At 37.8% G+C, this 14,450-nt stretch overlaps 1 protein-coding gene and 1 long non-coding RNA gene across 2 annotated transcripts; one reads left to right on the forward strand and one right to left on the reverse strand.

Moving 5' to 3' along the window:
- Positions 1 to 163: 163 nt before the first annotated feature.
- LOC118221670 (vesicle transport protein SFT2A-like) lies at positions 164 to 8,347 on the forward strand. The gene is made up of 8 exons (XM_035406938.1): positions 164 to 571; positions 3,306 to 3,392; positions 4,147 to 4,229; positions 4,363 to 4,444; positions 5,909 to 5,944; positions 6,408 to 6,466; positions 7,129 to 7,158; positions 7,340 to 8,347. Exons 1-8 carry the CDS (start codon positions 509 to 511, stop codon positions 7,377 to 7,379), a joined length of 480 nt encoding a protein of 159 aa, XP_035262829.1. The 5' UTR covers positions 164 to 508; the 3' UTR covers positions 7,380 to 8,347.
- Positions 8,348 to 12,188: 3,841 nt separating this feature from the next.
- On the reverse strand, positions 12,189 to 13,710 carry LOC118221672. The gene is made up of 2 exons (XR_004764161.1): positions 13,119 to 13,710; positions 12,189 to 12,988 (listed from the first exon to the last, which is right to left on the reverse strand). It is a non-coding gene; the product is annotated as an uncharacterized LOC118221672 (long non-coding RNA).
- Positions 13,711 to 14,450: the final 740 nt, after the last annotated feature.

The following is a 14,450-nucleotide window of genomic DNA, read 5'->3' on the forward strand; positions in this document are numbered from 1 at the left end:
GAAATGTATTCTGATATTGTTTCATGTATGAATATAAGATGTTAAAATGATCTTTCAATGTGATCAACTGTAATATATATTTTTCTGTACAATGTATTGTAACATTGAAAAATGTTTTTTTTTTTTACTGGAAATTTATCATGTGACCAACAGAGGGTGATCTCATTGGTCCACCTCCTTTACATCCCCAGCGGACATACGCATTGTTCATGTGATAAATTTACCAGTTGCCATGACCGCCCAAACGCAAGCACCTAGTAAATACAACTTGGTCACGTGATAAATTTCCGACTTTACGAGTTGACAAGTACCGTCCAAATGCATGATTATTCCTATAAATAGAATTTTTGAAGTGGGCGTGTGCTCGGGAGTCGGTGAGTTCCACTTCCTGTAAATTGTGTTGACACTGGAGCGGAAATAGGAAGTTTGACAGTATAGTTCACAGTCCGCAGTTCTCACACAATTCTATGTAACAGACTTAAAACGTCTATGACATTTAAAACAGAACATGGACAAGCTTCGTCGTGTATTAGGCGGTCAAGATGAAGAGGATCAAGGCGGGCTGACTGAGGTAACATTATAAGTATAACATTAGCAAATACACAAGTGTTACCTAGCTACATTCTGGCTAAAGTTGTTGCACGAGTCATTCTAGGCTTTTTCATTGACGTCGTACCTCGTTAGTCATGCCTCTTTTTTAATATCATGTGCATATTTGTAAAATATATAATTAGTTTGTATGTTTTAGAATCTGACTACCAGCTAGTGCTATCTGTTAACTGATTAGAAGGCATAAACGTCAGTTTTGTTTTTTTCCCAGTAGTTTCCACTTATGTAGGCTACAGTGTTTTTGAATTTCATTTGTAGTTCAGTTTAGTTTAATTAGTGGAACTGTCTGATTTTATTTAGTTTTTATTTTAATGCTTATTTAGTTTTATAGTATTTAGTTTAAGTTTCTGGGAGAGAATGTCTCTTCCAATTAACTTTGGTGCTGGAAGAACCAAGCAACCAAGCACCTTCGCCCTAAAAGTGAGTGGTGGCATCAACCGCAATAGACTCATTTAGCCACTGAAATTCAGTTTTACATAGGCTTATTATATAAATTATTTATATATTTTAAAAATAATTGGCACATTTCACAGATTAAAATGACCAACAACCCAAGTATCCTATTAAACATATAGCCTATATGATTAAGTAATATGCAGTCTGAGATCTTTTCAGCCATAAAGAGATTTGTTTAAAGCTTCTAACACTCAGCACCTCCACATAAAAACAGGCGTTGAAACTAAAAGTTAGAGTACACTGCTGGTAATGTATTCAAAGTAATCCAAGGCTGAGCTTTGTGTTCGCCGTACACTGGGTTTCAGTGCATGGTCCTCCGAGATTTGTTCGTTGTTTGTCGACGTTCTTCAGTTGAGTGACGATATAAAGATAGCACGTCGCCATCTAGTGGCAATGGCACGTGGTCGTGACTACCCTGAAACCAGACAAGGACTTCGTTACACTTCCATTTTATTCTTTGCCAATTTTTTTTATTTAATTTTGTTTATTTTTACGGGCAAATATTCTTGTTTCGTAGTTGCAAGTTGCTAGCATAGCGTCGACGCTAATTTGCAAGCTAGTGAGACATTTCCAGCACCAGCTGGGGAAAAGCTTGGACATGGGCCGATCGGGCTTTGCAGAGAGGTAGTGATCAGTAACGCAGCTGGATGGAGCAGTCCCCGATTAGTTCGATCATACAGTCTAAAAGTTTGACACCGCTTTAACGGCTACTTGCCCTGAAATGATGGCTTGAGCAAGTTTCTGTTTACTGTTTATTTCCGATTATCTAACTTAATCCTGCAGTCAAAACGAAGAACATAAATAGAAATCTAACTCAAAACGGTTTCGACCCTTGTTTGTGATTGTCTGAGCCATACAAATAAAGTCGTTAAGATTGTATTCACGGTGACAGTTTACAGAGTATTTATTGTCAAATAATGGAGGGAAACAAGGCAAACTGGGACACGTAACGTCTTCCCGTCACAAACTAGGGCCAGCTCGCCTTTGCACTTAACTTTGCATGTTGTCCGTCCACGGAGTAATGGACGATTCTAATGTGAGATGGTTCATCTACTGCTAGGTTCGGTGTTACGCATTAACTCTTCACTCAGCGCTATTGTGTGTTCCATTTGGTTTTACACGCTTTCCCATGGAGATTATGGATCCGGGAAGGTAAAGTATTCACCATCTCTTCTGCAGTGATGTCAGAGTTGCTACACGTGCACATGGATTAAACAGTGCACCTGAAGGAGGAACACGGTTGTGTCTCATGAATGAACAGCAGCATTATCAACACACCTCAATGTCTACCACTGGGACTAATTTTGTACACTGACTGAGTCCAGATTATTTATTACAGTGTCCATTGAAGGGGAAATTCACAAAAGCCCAAAATGCACTAATGTAACCACAGTTTCTTTTGATTAGACTAATTGATCAGCACTAATGCAACCACATTTGTCTTTTGATTAGGCTATTTGATCTCCCTTCCATGAAAGTGACATTAATTTAGTCATGTTTAAAATACGCATAATTGTGGATGTGAATGGTCATGTTCTCATTAGATATGTATATTGTGTTATAGATGTAAGGTATGTTTTTGTAATTGGATGTGCATTTTCAAGTCTGGCTGTAAATGTATGTTCTTAGGATGAATGTGTGTGCTGTAGGATGAACTTCTATAGGTTCTCCTTTCATTTGATTGGTGTGGGAGTTCCTGACTGTAGAAATCACAGTATTTCAATGGGAGAGTCGAGGCAGAATATTTACCCTTATACTGAGTAACAATGAATGTTTTATCACTAGTTTTAATGCTCTCAGCATCAATGCTGTGGATAATACACAAGAATCTCTCATGGTAAACAAATGAAAAAAAGCACTCTTGTAGGGTAACCTTGTCTGATACATTTATGAATGAAAAATCTCTTGAGATTTACAACTTGCTAGACATGCAGCTGTTGTTTTTTGGAAAATGTTTTTTTTATTATTTTTTTTTAAAATCATATAACTGAATCTCTGTCTTCACAATAAAAATAAGAAGCCAACAGCAATTGAGTTATCTTCTTTTTAACCAATCCTGAACGAAAAAGTAGAGTAAAATTAATTGTTCATTGTTCTATTTTTGTTTTGAAGCAGGCCCTATCACATGGATTTATGGATAGTCTACCCCCGGATATATTATATGTGCGTGTTTTTAGACGGATAAATGTGTTGTAGATATGTTGCAGATTAATTATAGATGAGGCTTGCTGGTCCCACAGATCCTGGATGCGTCCACACTCAGCTACAGCACGCGGTTTAAGTGCTTCATCGCCTGTTTCGCCTGCGGGGTCCTTTCCTCCATCCTGGTCAGCAAAACCTGTTCTCCTCTGCTTTCTTATACACTCTCACATTTATATTGCATTTACATTTATTTACTATTATTTTTGTTTCTGGTGAGTACATGTACTTACCCATCCAAGCCATTTGAGAAATTAATTTAGTAAGGTCTCAGCATCTGTAAGAAACCTTGCTTAGAGTAATTTTTCAAGTGATGTAGTGATGCAGCATATTGCTGAGTTGATGGCTGCTTGTTGTAAAGGTTGGTGGCTACTCAGTGAATGTACTAGTATTCAAAAAATGAATGACGTGTTACATTTACCACTAGGTGGTATAAAGAATGGAAACTCTGAACTCAAATGGCAGGCATTAGACAAATGTGTAAATGGCATGTAATCATTGTAATCACCTGTGTAAACGGCATGTAATCATTGTAGTATTCATTTAGGTTGTATTGCAAATCTCGCACTTTGAAAACAACAGTTAATCAGTTAATGGAGTGTGAATGGGGTAGTGCGGTGTACTGTAACAGTGTGAATGGGGTGTTGGTATACTGTAATTGAGTGTGCATGGGTTTTAGTATAATGTAATGGTGTTAATTGGGGGTTGGTGTACTGTAATTCCAATTAATTGGGATATTAGTGTCCTTATAACAGTGTAGATGAGGTGTTGGCCTACTGTAAGTGAATATAATTGGACTATTCGTCTAGTGTAGCAGCATTTAAATGGGGTGTTGGTACAAAGAGTTATAATACTGTATTTTACTGCTGTTTATTTGCACAGGGGACTGCATTGCTTTTCTTACCAAAAGGCACTCAGCTCTTCGCAGTTTTCTACACACTTGGAAATGTTGCAGCCTTACTAAGGTAACACTTTGCTTTCTGTAATGATTATTTATTGAAAGTTAACATGTACAACTGAATGTGCAGTTTAAAAAAAAAAAACTATCTTCTCTCTCTCTCACTCACTCACTCTCGCACTCACTGGCTTCCTCCTTAGTACCTGTTTCCTGATGGGTCCGCTGAAACAGTTGAAAAGAATGTTTGAACCAACCCGGTTGCTGGCGACATGTGTGATGCTGGTATGCTATTTACAGTATGCTATGCTTAAAAACAATTCAAATCCATGATAAAGATGAGCAGTGTAAATATAAAAGAAAATTGGGCAAAAATTGTGCCTCCATGCACAGTGAATCTCGCTCAAAATCTACCATCAGGTGCCACCTCCATGCCAGTAAGCTTTTTGGAAAGGTTGCCAGAAAAAAACTCACTATTGAAGACATTGAACAAGAATAATAAATACAGTTTGCTAAAAACCATTGGAACTTGCAGTTTGAACTGGGTGTCAACTGAGACCAAAATTAGCTTGGCTTTTCAAAAATTTTATTTACTTGCTGCAGGTTTGGCATTGGAAAGAAGATTCTTATGTTGAACGGAGTGTCTTACCTACAGTGAAATATGGTGGTGGATCTTTGATGTTATGAGGTTGTATTGCATCGAATGGTCCTGGATCTCTTGTAAGATCAAAGGAATCATAGACTCCAGCAAGTCCCAAGACATTCTGGCCTCAAACCTGGGTCAGCAAGACAATGATCCTGAGTATACATAAAAATCAAGCAAGACATGATAAACAAACTGCAAAATTAATGTTCTGCAATGACCATCTGTCTCCAGACATGAATCCAGTCAAAGGTTTTGGATTAGATTTAAAGAGTCATTCCACAAGGACAGAAAAAAGGATCCGGAGGATCTTCAGATAAATTGTTTTTTCTCTGAGCAATTGCATTTTGTATGAAGGCATATAATATTCCCATTACCTGTATAATTCATTTTATATAGACTTTGCTCATCTTTACCAAGACTATGAATAATTTTTGGAGGAAAAAGCAAGGCTGTCCAATCTTGTTCAAAAATGGCTGGTGTGGGTGCAGATTTTTGATTTAGCCAAGCACTATGACACCTGATTCAATTTAATAATCATGGTCTCAATTAAGAGCTTCATAAGTAGAGTCAGATGTCTTAGTGCTGGGCTAAAACAAAAACCACGTTGGCCCTTTTTGGATAAGTTTGCACACTCCTGGTGTAAAATGTATATTAACACTCTTCAAATCTGTTCATGTCTTCATAAATGGCTTGCGAATAGATTGACCTGGGTGTTTTACAGAGATGAAGTAACACTCTCCATCAGTTATGACATCACTGAACCATTGGGTTTACAGAACAGACCTCAGAAACACTACTGGGATCAGTCTTTAAGCAGCATATACAACTTCCCTCACACATATGCTCACACAAGCACACGCATGCACAAACATACCCAATCACACACACATACACACACCCATGTGTGCACACACTCATGGACACACATGTGTATGATCAGTTTAAACAACAGGTAGATGTGTAAGGAAGTTAACAGCACTGAAGGATTAGGATTCAGCCCTGAGTTGCTGATTAATTTTGAAATTCACCTGGCAGCACATACAACTTGTTGCTTGGTCTCAACACAAATATATATATAAACTCTTCTTCCCTTGTGCCCTCAGCTTTGCCTGATTCTGACACTGTGTTCAGTCTTCTGGGTAAGAATGCCCTCTCACTACTGTATCAGATATCCATAAAAGCAGGATGAGCCAATATCAGTTCCTGTGTTCCTCTCTGAGCTTATGAGTATTCATATCAAGTCTGGAATACACAATAGGATGACAGGTTCTTGTTTTCATATTTAAAAAAAAAATCCTATGACAGTAGAACTTTAAGCAATACTAAAATGATATTAACAGGAAACACATTTTGTCAAAACATCACATCCTCACATTTGATAGTATGAAACTGCACAAGCCACAGCACACAGAGTAGCCCCAGTTTACTATATTTTCCTTTTTTTAAATACAGATTTTCACTGTATGAAGTGTAAGATGTGAATCTGCCCTAAACTGTGAGATAACTTCCCTTTAATGATTCCCTACATGGAATGCCGTGAGGCTTCTACCACTTGGACACGAAAACAATTTAACCTGCTGTTCTTGCTGTTTTTCCCCCCAGTGGCAAAAAAAGGGCTTGGCAATCCTTTTCTGTATACTACAGTTTTTGGCAATGTCGTGGTGAGTTCTCTCTGGGGGTGTTGGGGGGGTTGTGGTGATTGGCAGGTGATAAATTGATTCCTGATAATTCAATTGGCTAATGCACTAGTGAAATAAGCATTTGATCTCCTGCCAAGATACTCAAACTACACTACATTTCTTTTATGTTCTTGTTGTCAATTTTGGCAGTATTATTATAAGCCACTGTTGTAGAAGCTCTTGGGGATCTTGTGATGTGAATCATTACCTAATTTAAAGTTCTGCTCACCTGTGAATACCTGACTTAAATTCAGATGAACATCCAGTTTCTAGATTTTAACAGAAGGGCATTTACAGGCCTGTGACGGAAAACAAGCGTCCCTCAGGCAGGGCAGATATAGGACTGTAACAGGATGCCCCCCTCTCATACAGAGGCCTGGACTATAAAAGGGGACTAATGACTCTCACCCAAAACAGCTACAAGGCTATAACAAGAAACTTAATGTCCCTCGCTCAGGGCAGTTACAGGAGTGTAACAGAATACTAATGCTACTCACCCAAAACAGTTACAGGACTGTAACATAAAAATAAAGTCCCTCATTCAGGACCGTTGCACGACTGTAATTGTAGACTAATGCACCTCACTCAAGGCAGTCACAGGACTTTTACATAAGACCAATACCTATCATGTTGTTGTTCTGCAGGTACAGCATCTCCTACATCCCATTTGCAAGGTAAGACTTCACACACTCTTTCTATTCTGCATGACAACCTCTCACATACAAAGCAAATCAATTACTGAAAAGCAATAATTAATTCAACATTTATTGTTCTTGAATGTCTTAGTAGAACAATGTTTTTGTTGTTGTTATATTATGTGATATGGTAGTTGAATGTCTTCTCTGTCTCTGCCAGGGATGCAGTGATGAAGTGCTTTACCACGTGCCTGAACTGAACTCCTCATTCTGCCTGAATTGAGCTCCACTTCCTGTCTGAGCTGAATTCCACCATCAATGTTTTGAGGCAAACAAAATTCTTTACTCCTGGTCTTTTCCCATCTGTATGGACTTATTTTAGGAGGTTCTGATGTTGTGTCCAACTTAGCTATGCTAGCTATTCTTGCATTGTTTTCAGTATCATGAAGCATAATGAGCGAGAAACTTGGAACACTTCAATATTCAAGAATAGCAAAGACAGAACTTTCAATGTTTCAAGTATGGAGCTGATCATATATGGTTAGTTTATAGACAATTTGTGACTCCTGATTCTCTGTGAGCAGAGCTTCACCTCTTTGTGCTGAACTCAGTCTTTGAATCAGCTCTTTTTGGCTTGATCTTATGCAAGCATGGCACATCTGCCAAGGGAATTTAGTTTCTTCTTCTTGAATGTATAAGTAACTGTACATATTATTTCCAAACATATTTTTAAATGGCATGTGTTTGTTATTCATAATTTATTGAGTGGACATGGTTAGTTTTAAGTGAATATTTTAATTAGGGGAGAGATGGTTAGTTTGGAATAGATAAAAAGTATTTAAGACCTTTTTAAAATGTGCATTTTCATAGAATGTAATAGTGCCTTTACTGTCTAATGTGGAGCGGAGGTTGAGGGATTGTTAATGTAGTCTGAAAGACCATTGAGTCTTTGATATGTTTCTTATTTTGTATGGAGAACAGTAATGTTTTTCCCCGTGTTTGCTTTGTATACTTTTTGTATACAAAATTATGGAATTGTGTTTTTAAAGGTTGTTAACTGCCATGATCTGATTGTAAAAATAAGCAAAAATGTAGGGGTTATAAAATAATTAATCATAAATAATCATCACTTCAGAATTGATGTCATAAGAGCTCCCACGTGAATTTGTCAATAATAAGCATATGGATGGTTGCAATTGAGTGGCTCAGTCAGTAAATGGGCTCACTACGAATACAGGCTTGGCCTTATATATTGGCACAGTCAGTAAAGGTTCTGAACGCAAGTGCAATATGTAGTGTCTTGGCCAGGAACGATTTTAGTGACAACAGTCGCACAAATGCTACCGGTGCCACAAAATTGCTAGTTCAGTCATGTGCTAACAGAATATGTTTTGCCTCTGCAGGTTTGGTAGTTTTGTGGTCTGAAATAATCCTGTTGTGTTAGGCGATGCAAAAGGGGGTGAGTCATTTAAAGCAGTGGTTCTCAGGGTGTAGGTCCTGGGGACCCTCTATGTATGCTGGTTTTTGTTCCAACCAGATAAAGTATACTTCAATCCCAGAATTTTAACAATTTTTCTTAATTTTTTTTTGGAGATTTTCATTTCAGTTTCAGTTTAGAGGGATCTACCCTGTTAAGCCACATTATGTCAGAAATAGCTATGCATGCCATGAAGAATAAAAGTCCCATGTTCTCCATGGCATGCATGTATATATATTTCTGACATAATGCATAATGCCTTTTTTAAATTATGGGATTGCAATTGTGGTTTGAATGAAAACCAACATACACAGGGCTCCCCTGGAACCACTGATTTAAAGCATTTAGCATTGTGCAAGTTTGGTGTCGAATGATTCATTTGCATTTTAACCCAAGACCACGTTTTAATTTGAACATTGGTTCATTGTTCTATTTTGGCGCTCTTACCAATGTTCACAAATGAACATTGAACGTAATGGGATAAACATAAGAAGACGGATGGTCAGAGAGGCAGTCTGTACGTCTGCCAAATTGTGTAAGAGGCATTTCTTAAATAATTATTTGCAGTAACACCTCTAATAACCTCTGATATATAACAGCAAGGAATTTAGATTTTCAGAAATTCCATTTCTGTGGGAACTTATGCCAATAGGCTCAGTTCCTTTCATTGGAGTTGTTACTTACATGAGACTACTGATAGTTTATTTTTAAATTAATTTTTTGCTGTAAACTTTATCTGGTAATCAAACCAGCTGTAATCAGAATATGATTAGAACTTGATTTTTGAACATGGGCTACATTAAACATAAACAATGATAAAAATTCAAAACATGTCCTCAGTCTGTAACTATATTGGTGTCATCTATGAATCTGCTCATTCTGAAGTAGTGACACTATGAAAAGAAAACAACGGTTAATTTTTTCCGCACACCAAACCTGCATTTAGTGCATTTCACAATACACTGCATTATTAAAGAATTAATAGTGTTAGGTTAGGAGCAGTTTAAGTTTAGCTGGGTTGTCAGAAGATGCCTTCAGTTCCACAGACTGTCACTTTTCCAGGGCATAGCAAGAACCATCTTTAGCTTGCTTAGAACTTTGTATCTTTCTAAAACTTTTCTTGGTTATTTGCTTATAATTTTTTTTGTAATTGGTAGACATAAACTACATTATAATATTAATTTAGCCTTAGTTCAGTTATTGATTTTAAAATGATTGTACTTGTTATACATGTCCTACAAGGCTTTGTACCAGAATACATACCTGGATTTTCAGGAAAAACATTGGCCCAAACATGCCCTCTGATCTTATGCTATTAACCTCTCTGTATTTCAAAGGTTCACGGCAAAAGAGCAGAATGATGCTTCTCCTTCCATGGTCCTATACAGGGAAACAGCCTGCCTCTTTAGATCAGAGAGGCATACACTAAAACTAAACATTAGTTTAAAAGGTTCATTAAAACCATGTTTTTACATTAGCTTGTAGTTGATTTGGGTTTCTTTTATTACTTTATTTTTAATCTTGGTTTTATTAGTTTGTCCCTGCTTTATTTTTTTTTAATTTATGTTCAGAAATGTATTTGATTTTCTAGCATTTAATTTCCAAAATTTACATTTTCTTCCTTTTTATTGAACCATCTTTGTGTTTTCTTGGAATGATTTATTATTATTTTAATAATATCAGTGCGCTGCATCATATTCTGTGTCTTTCAGAATGATGGCATAGAAAAAAATTTGATCCCACTTAAGACCACAGGTTGTTTGATTATTAACTTATAAAATGGTTTATAGCTAAATATGAGAGCCTAAAATAAGCTTAAAAATAAGGCCAGAGTGATGCAAATATATTTTCATTGTAATCATTTATTGGAAATGTTATGTAATTTCACTTAACTTTCAAAGTTGTTCAGAGTTCTGATCAACTCCCGTTCCCCATGGATTCAGGAATGGGTGATCTACTGTAGTAGGACTGGGACTCTACTGTAGTAGGAGATGAAGAGTCCATTGGATCTGCTGTGGGCACACTGCTGCTAGCTAGCCAGCAGTGACCTTCTAGCTAGCGAGTAACAACCTAATATTTTTTTATCTAACTCTTAAAAACGGACACCAAATATGGAATAGTTGAGGTTAGTAGACTGATAGATCCCTGCCCCCACAGCAAGTGCAGTATCTAGTTAGCTTTGTTGGTAATTTACTGTATTGTTTGTATTGTTGTATTCTCCTTCTCCGATGGCAATTTGAAACTTGATTAATGATTGTTACATTTCATGTATAAAACAGATTGCAAAAATATGTAAAAAAATTTTTTTTGCAATTCTACATTAAAATAATTATTTTATCTTTCCCCTCCCAAATCAAGTATACAGAGGGCGAAAAACTAGAAATTGCGCTGCCTATAATCTGCTTTGTTGCAAACTCCCCATTGGTCCAAATCAATCTGCTGTACGGGTCAAGATTGACTACAAATGCAACGAAAAATCCCCCTTTGAGCCATATTTCACTGCATTCCAGGTAGCCTGTAACAGAGAAGTTTAGAGAGAGCTAGCCAGCTAATAAAAAGGCTGTTGTGTATTGCATACAACTGTACAAATCGATATAGCATTAGTACCGTCTCTCCCCTTTAGATGTATTTTTGGATACAATACCTAGGTTACATTTCAACTTAGTTCTAACTATTCTTGTTGACCACTGTTCTTATGTATAGGTACACAGTAGACAACACGTATAGTAGACAGAGCTTTATGGGATTTCTATTATAAAAAGGTATTCAAATTTACAATTTACCCAAAACTTAAGCTCCAAATAATAATTGTCTGATAAACCACTGCACCTAATGAAATTTATGATCACAAAAATACCCCGAGATAACACATCAGTTGAAACTGGAAAAGCTGCAATTGCATGTATGTGAACACATTACCGTTAGTTCTTAATATTTTCCCCAGTCCCACTTATACACATAAATAGGGCCAACGTCACTTCCAATGGCACATGAATACCATGATGAACTTAATTTACGCATTTATTTATTGTGCGGTTATTTCACATCGTCTGAACTAATTTCAGTTTTTTTCCTCAACTGTGTTGGGCTGTAGTAAGGTATCCCTCGTGTATGTTTCATTCGCCATGCCCTCCAAAGTAGAGAATTAAAAGCAGTGCTCCACGCACAGGCTCGCGACAGGTCCACAATAGTACCAAAAAGCGCATTGGTGAATTGGTGGATGTGGAGAAATGGAGGGACACGGGGAAGTTCTTTGCTGACTCTGGCAGACGATGCCACTGCAACTGGGAGTGTGTCTTCGCTGCAGCCGGTACCTTGGGGCGAAATAACACTTGGTACGTGGGGTAACATGCTACTCCACCCCAAGTTTGTGTGGTCGAAGCAAAATAATAAAATAATGCTGAATGACTGCCTAGCCTACAGCAGTGGCATACATAAGGATGACGGTAAGGAAGACTTAAATTGAACATCTAACTTATAAAACGGTATATTTCTTTCAGGAAAATCGTCTTTGTAATGTGGTGTATGTCCATGTTAGACACAATGCATTCCTGATGTTACCAACGCAAGTATGAACGACAGGAGTCTCAAGTAAGAGAAAAACAGATCCTTTTTATTAACAAATTTCGTAAAAAACTATGGTAGGGAAGATAGCAAAATGCCAGCTTCCTTTATTTTCTCCAATTCATAAAATGGTTTAATGAGCAATAACATGCACATTTAACATTTCCACCCCTTACTGCAAACAGACTACCCAGCTGGCTTGTACCTTACTTGTGTTTGCTGCGACCTTAGAGAAGGGAATATATACACCTGTGAATTACACACTCCATTAAGGTACACTGCAATTGTAATCACACTGCAAACTCCACAGAGCAAAGTAGAAGAACACACAAATAGTTAAAGCAAAACCAAACGCTCTTAGTCAAGCACAGCAATCTAGAAGGGGCGCAAAGAATAGTTAAAGCAAGACTGGGTTAGCTGATTGAGTTAGAGCGGGGGAGAATGGCTAACATGAAAACAAAAAACAATTAAACAAAAAGAAATGCTCAAGCTAGCCGACCAGCTCCGTGTACTAGCTAATCAACACAAGGCAAGATACTATGAGCGGAAGCACACTCACTCGCGGTAGGTGGGCAGCTAATTTACAACATGTACATAAAACGGAAGGAAGGAACAGCGGTCAATCCATGCATCGGCCACCTACTCAAAATAAACCTATAAGCAAAACAAAAGGCACTGCTCAAGCTACATGCACAGAAAGCATCCACACCCAAACCAAGAAGCCACCAATATAAAAGCATGAATAAAACAATCTACATTACCGGATGGCTCTCAATGGCTGTATGCGGTAAGGTCAGTCAACGCTGGCCACGTCATCTCCAACCGTGGCTGCACATGAGATACCACCATTTACACAAGTCTGCTAAACAGGATCACATGTATAAATAGCAACCTTACATGTACACATTTATACAACTCAAATAGTTCTTCACTTAAGTAAACAGAGAAATACACATACTTTCTTCAGCTTACATACAGTACATGCACTCCCGGATAGGCAAAACAACCTGCAGTCCTACACAGGGACCGGCACAAACCATTTATCAACGCCGCACACAAACGTTCCACTCACAACTCTCAACCGGTGTAAGATTGTGAGGACCCCAAGATTGACGGCTCGCTGTCTGCCTGTTTAGAAAATGCTTATATGCATGTATTCGCGTATGACGTTACCGTGTCATCTAATTACCTGCCCACCTCTAGCGGCTACACTGATATGCAAATAAAGTAAAATTAGTATAACGTTATCTGTTAGCGATAGCCTTGTAATTTTATTGATTTGTAAATGAATTCTCTTTTCCGTCGAGTTAACCTGCGATTGACACGATGTCTGCCTCTCAACTACAACTGCTAACTTAACGTTGTAGATTAAACAGCGAGGTTATTGTTTCAGTCGGTAGCTTCATTATTTCACGAGCCAGTCCATACAGGGCTTTGAATTCTTATGTCAATCACATCCCGGTTAACCTGTACTTTCTCAAAACACCAATAGGTGTCACCAAACAACAAGCATCAAACATATGCCTATGTGTAAGATTTCCTTTCCTTTAGCTGTTGGAATATAAACATGCTTAACATAAGCCGCGTTTCCACCGCAGGAACTTTCCCCAGGAACTAGGAACCTTTTGAGGAACTCAGTGCGTTTCCACCGCAGGGAAGTTCTGGGGACTTTTTACCCCCCAAAAAGTCCCTGATCGGGGGTAGTACTTTCCAAAAGTACCGGAACTTTTGGGGTGGGGCGCAAGCACGAACATTTCTGATTGGTCGAGTACTCGCACCATTTTATTTCAACCGCCATTTTAAAAAATCTGCAGCCGCAAATCCAATTTATTATTTTCAAAATAATAACTTGAATTCAAACTTTTATGTTATGCAGCGCAGTAGCCTACTTTTGGTTATAGCCTGCCAACATCTACAGATGAGAAATTAAGATTGAGGATTATAACGTGTGCTCTTCTTTTCTTGCTTTATCATTAAGTCTGTTTTGTAAAATATTAAGCATTCGTGCTGGGACAGCATATTATGTACCAAAACATTCAAACGGTTTAATTCGGTTGCTGAATATTTTCATCCGGATTTTCTTTGTTAGCCCGTTATAACTGATTCAAAACGCTTGGCACTGTAAGTGAGGTATGTGGTATTTCTGCGTAATTTACATTGGGATACAGTAAAAGCAAACAGGAAAGAAATCACCTTCCGCACATTTCGTCAGGGTAAAATCAGGTTAATTCTAGTAATCGTCCCTTTTGCTTTTTCAAACTGCCATAATTTTACTCTGCGATTCTTCAAT

This window comes from Anguilla anguilla, chromosome 2, assembly GCF_013347855.1.
Source record: "Anguilla anguilla isolate fAngAng1 chromosome 2, fAngAng1.pri, whole genome shotgun sequence".
Lineage (NCBI taxonomy): Eukaryota > Metazoa > Chordata > Actinopteri > Anguilliformes > Anguillidae > Anguilla > Anguilla anguilla.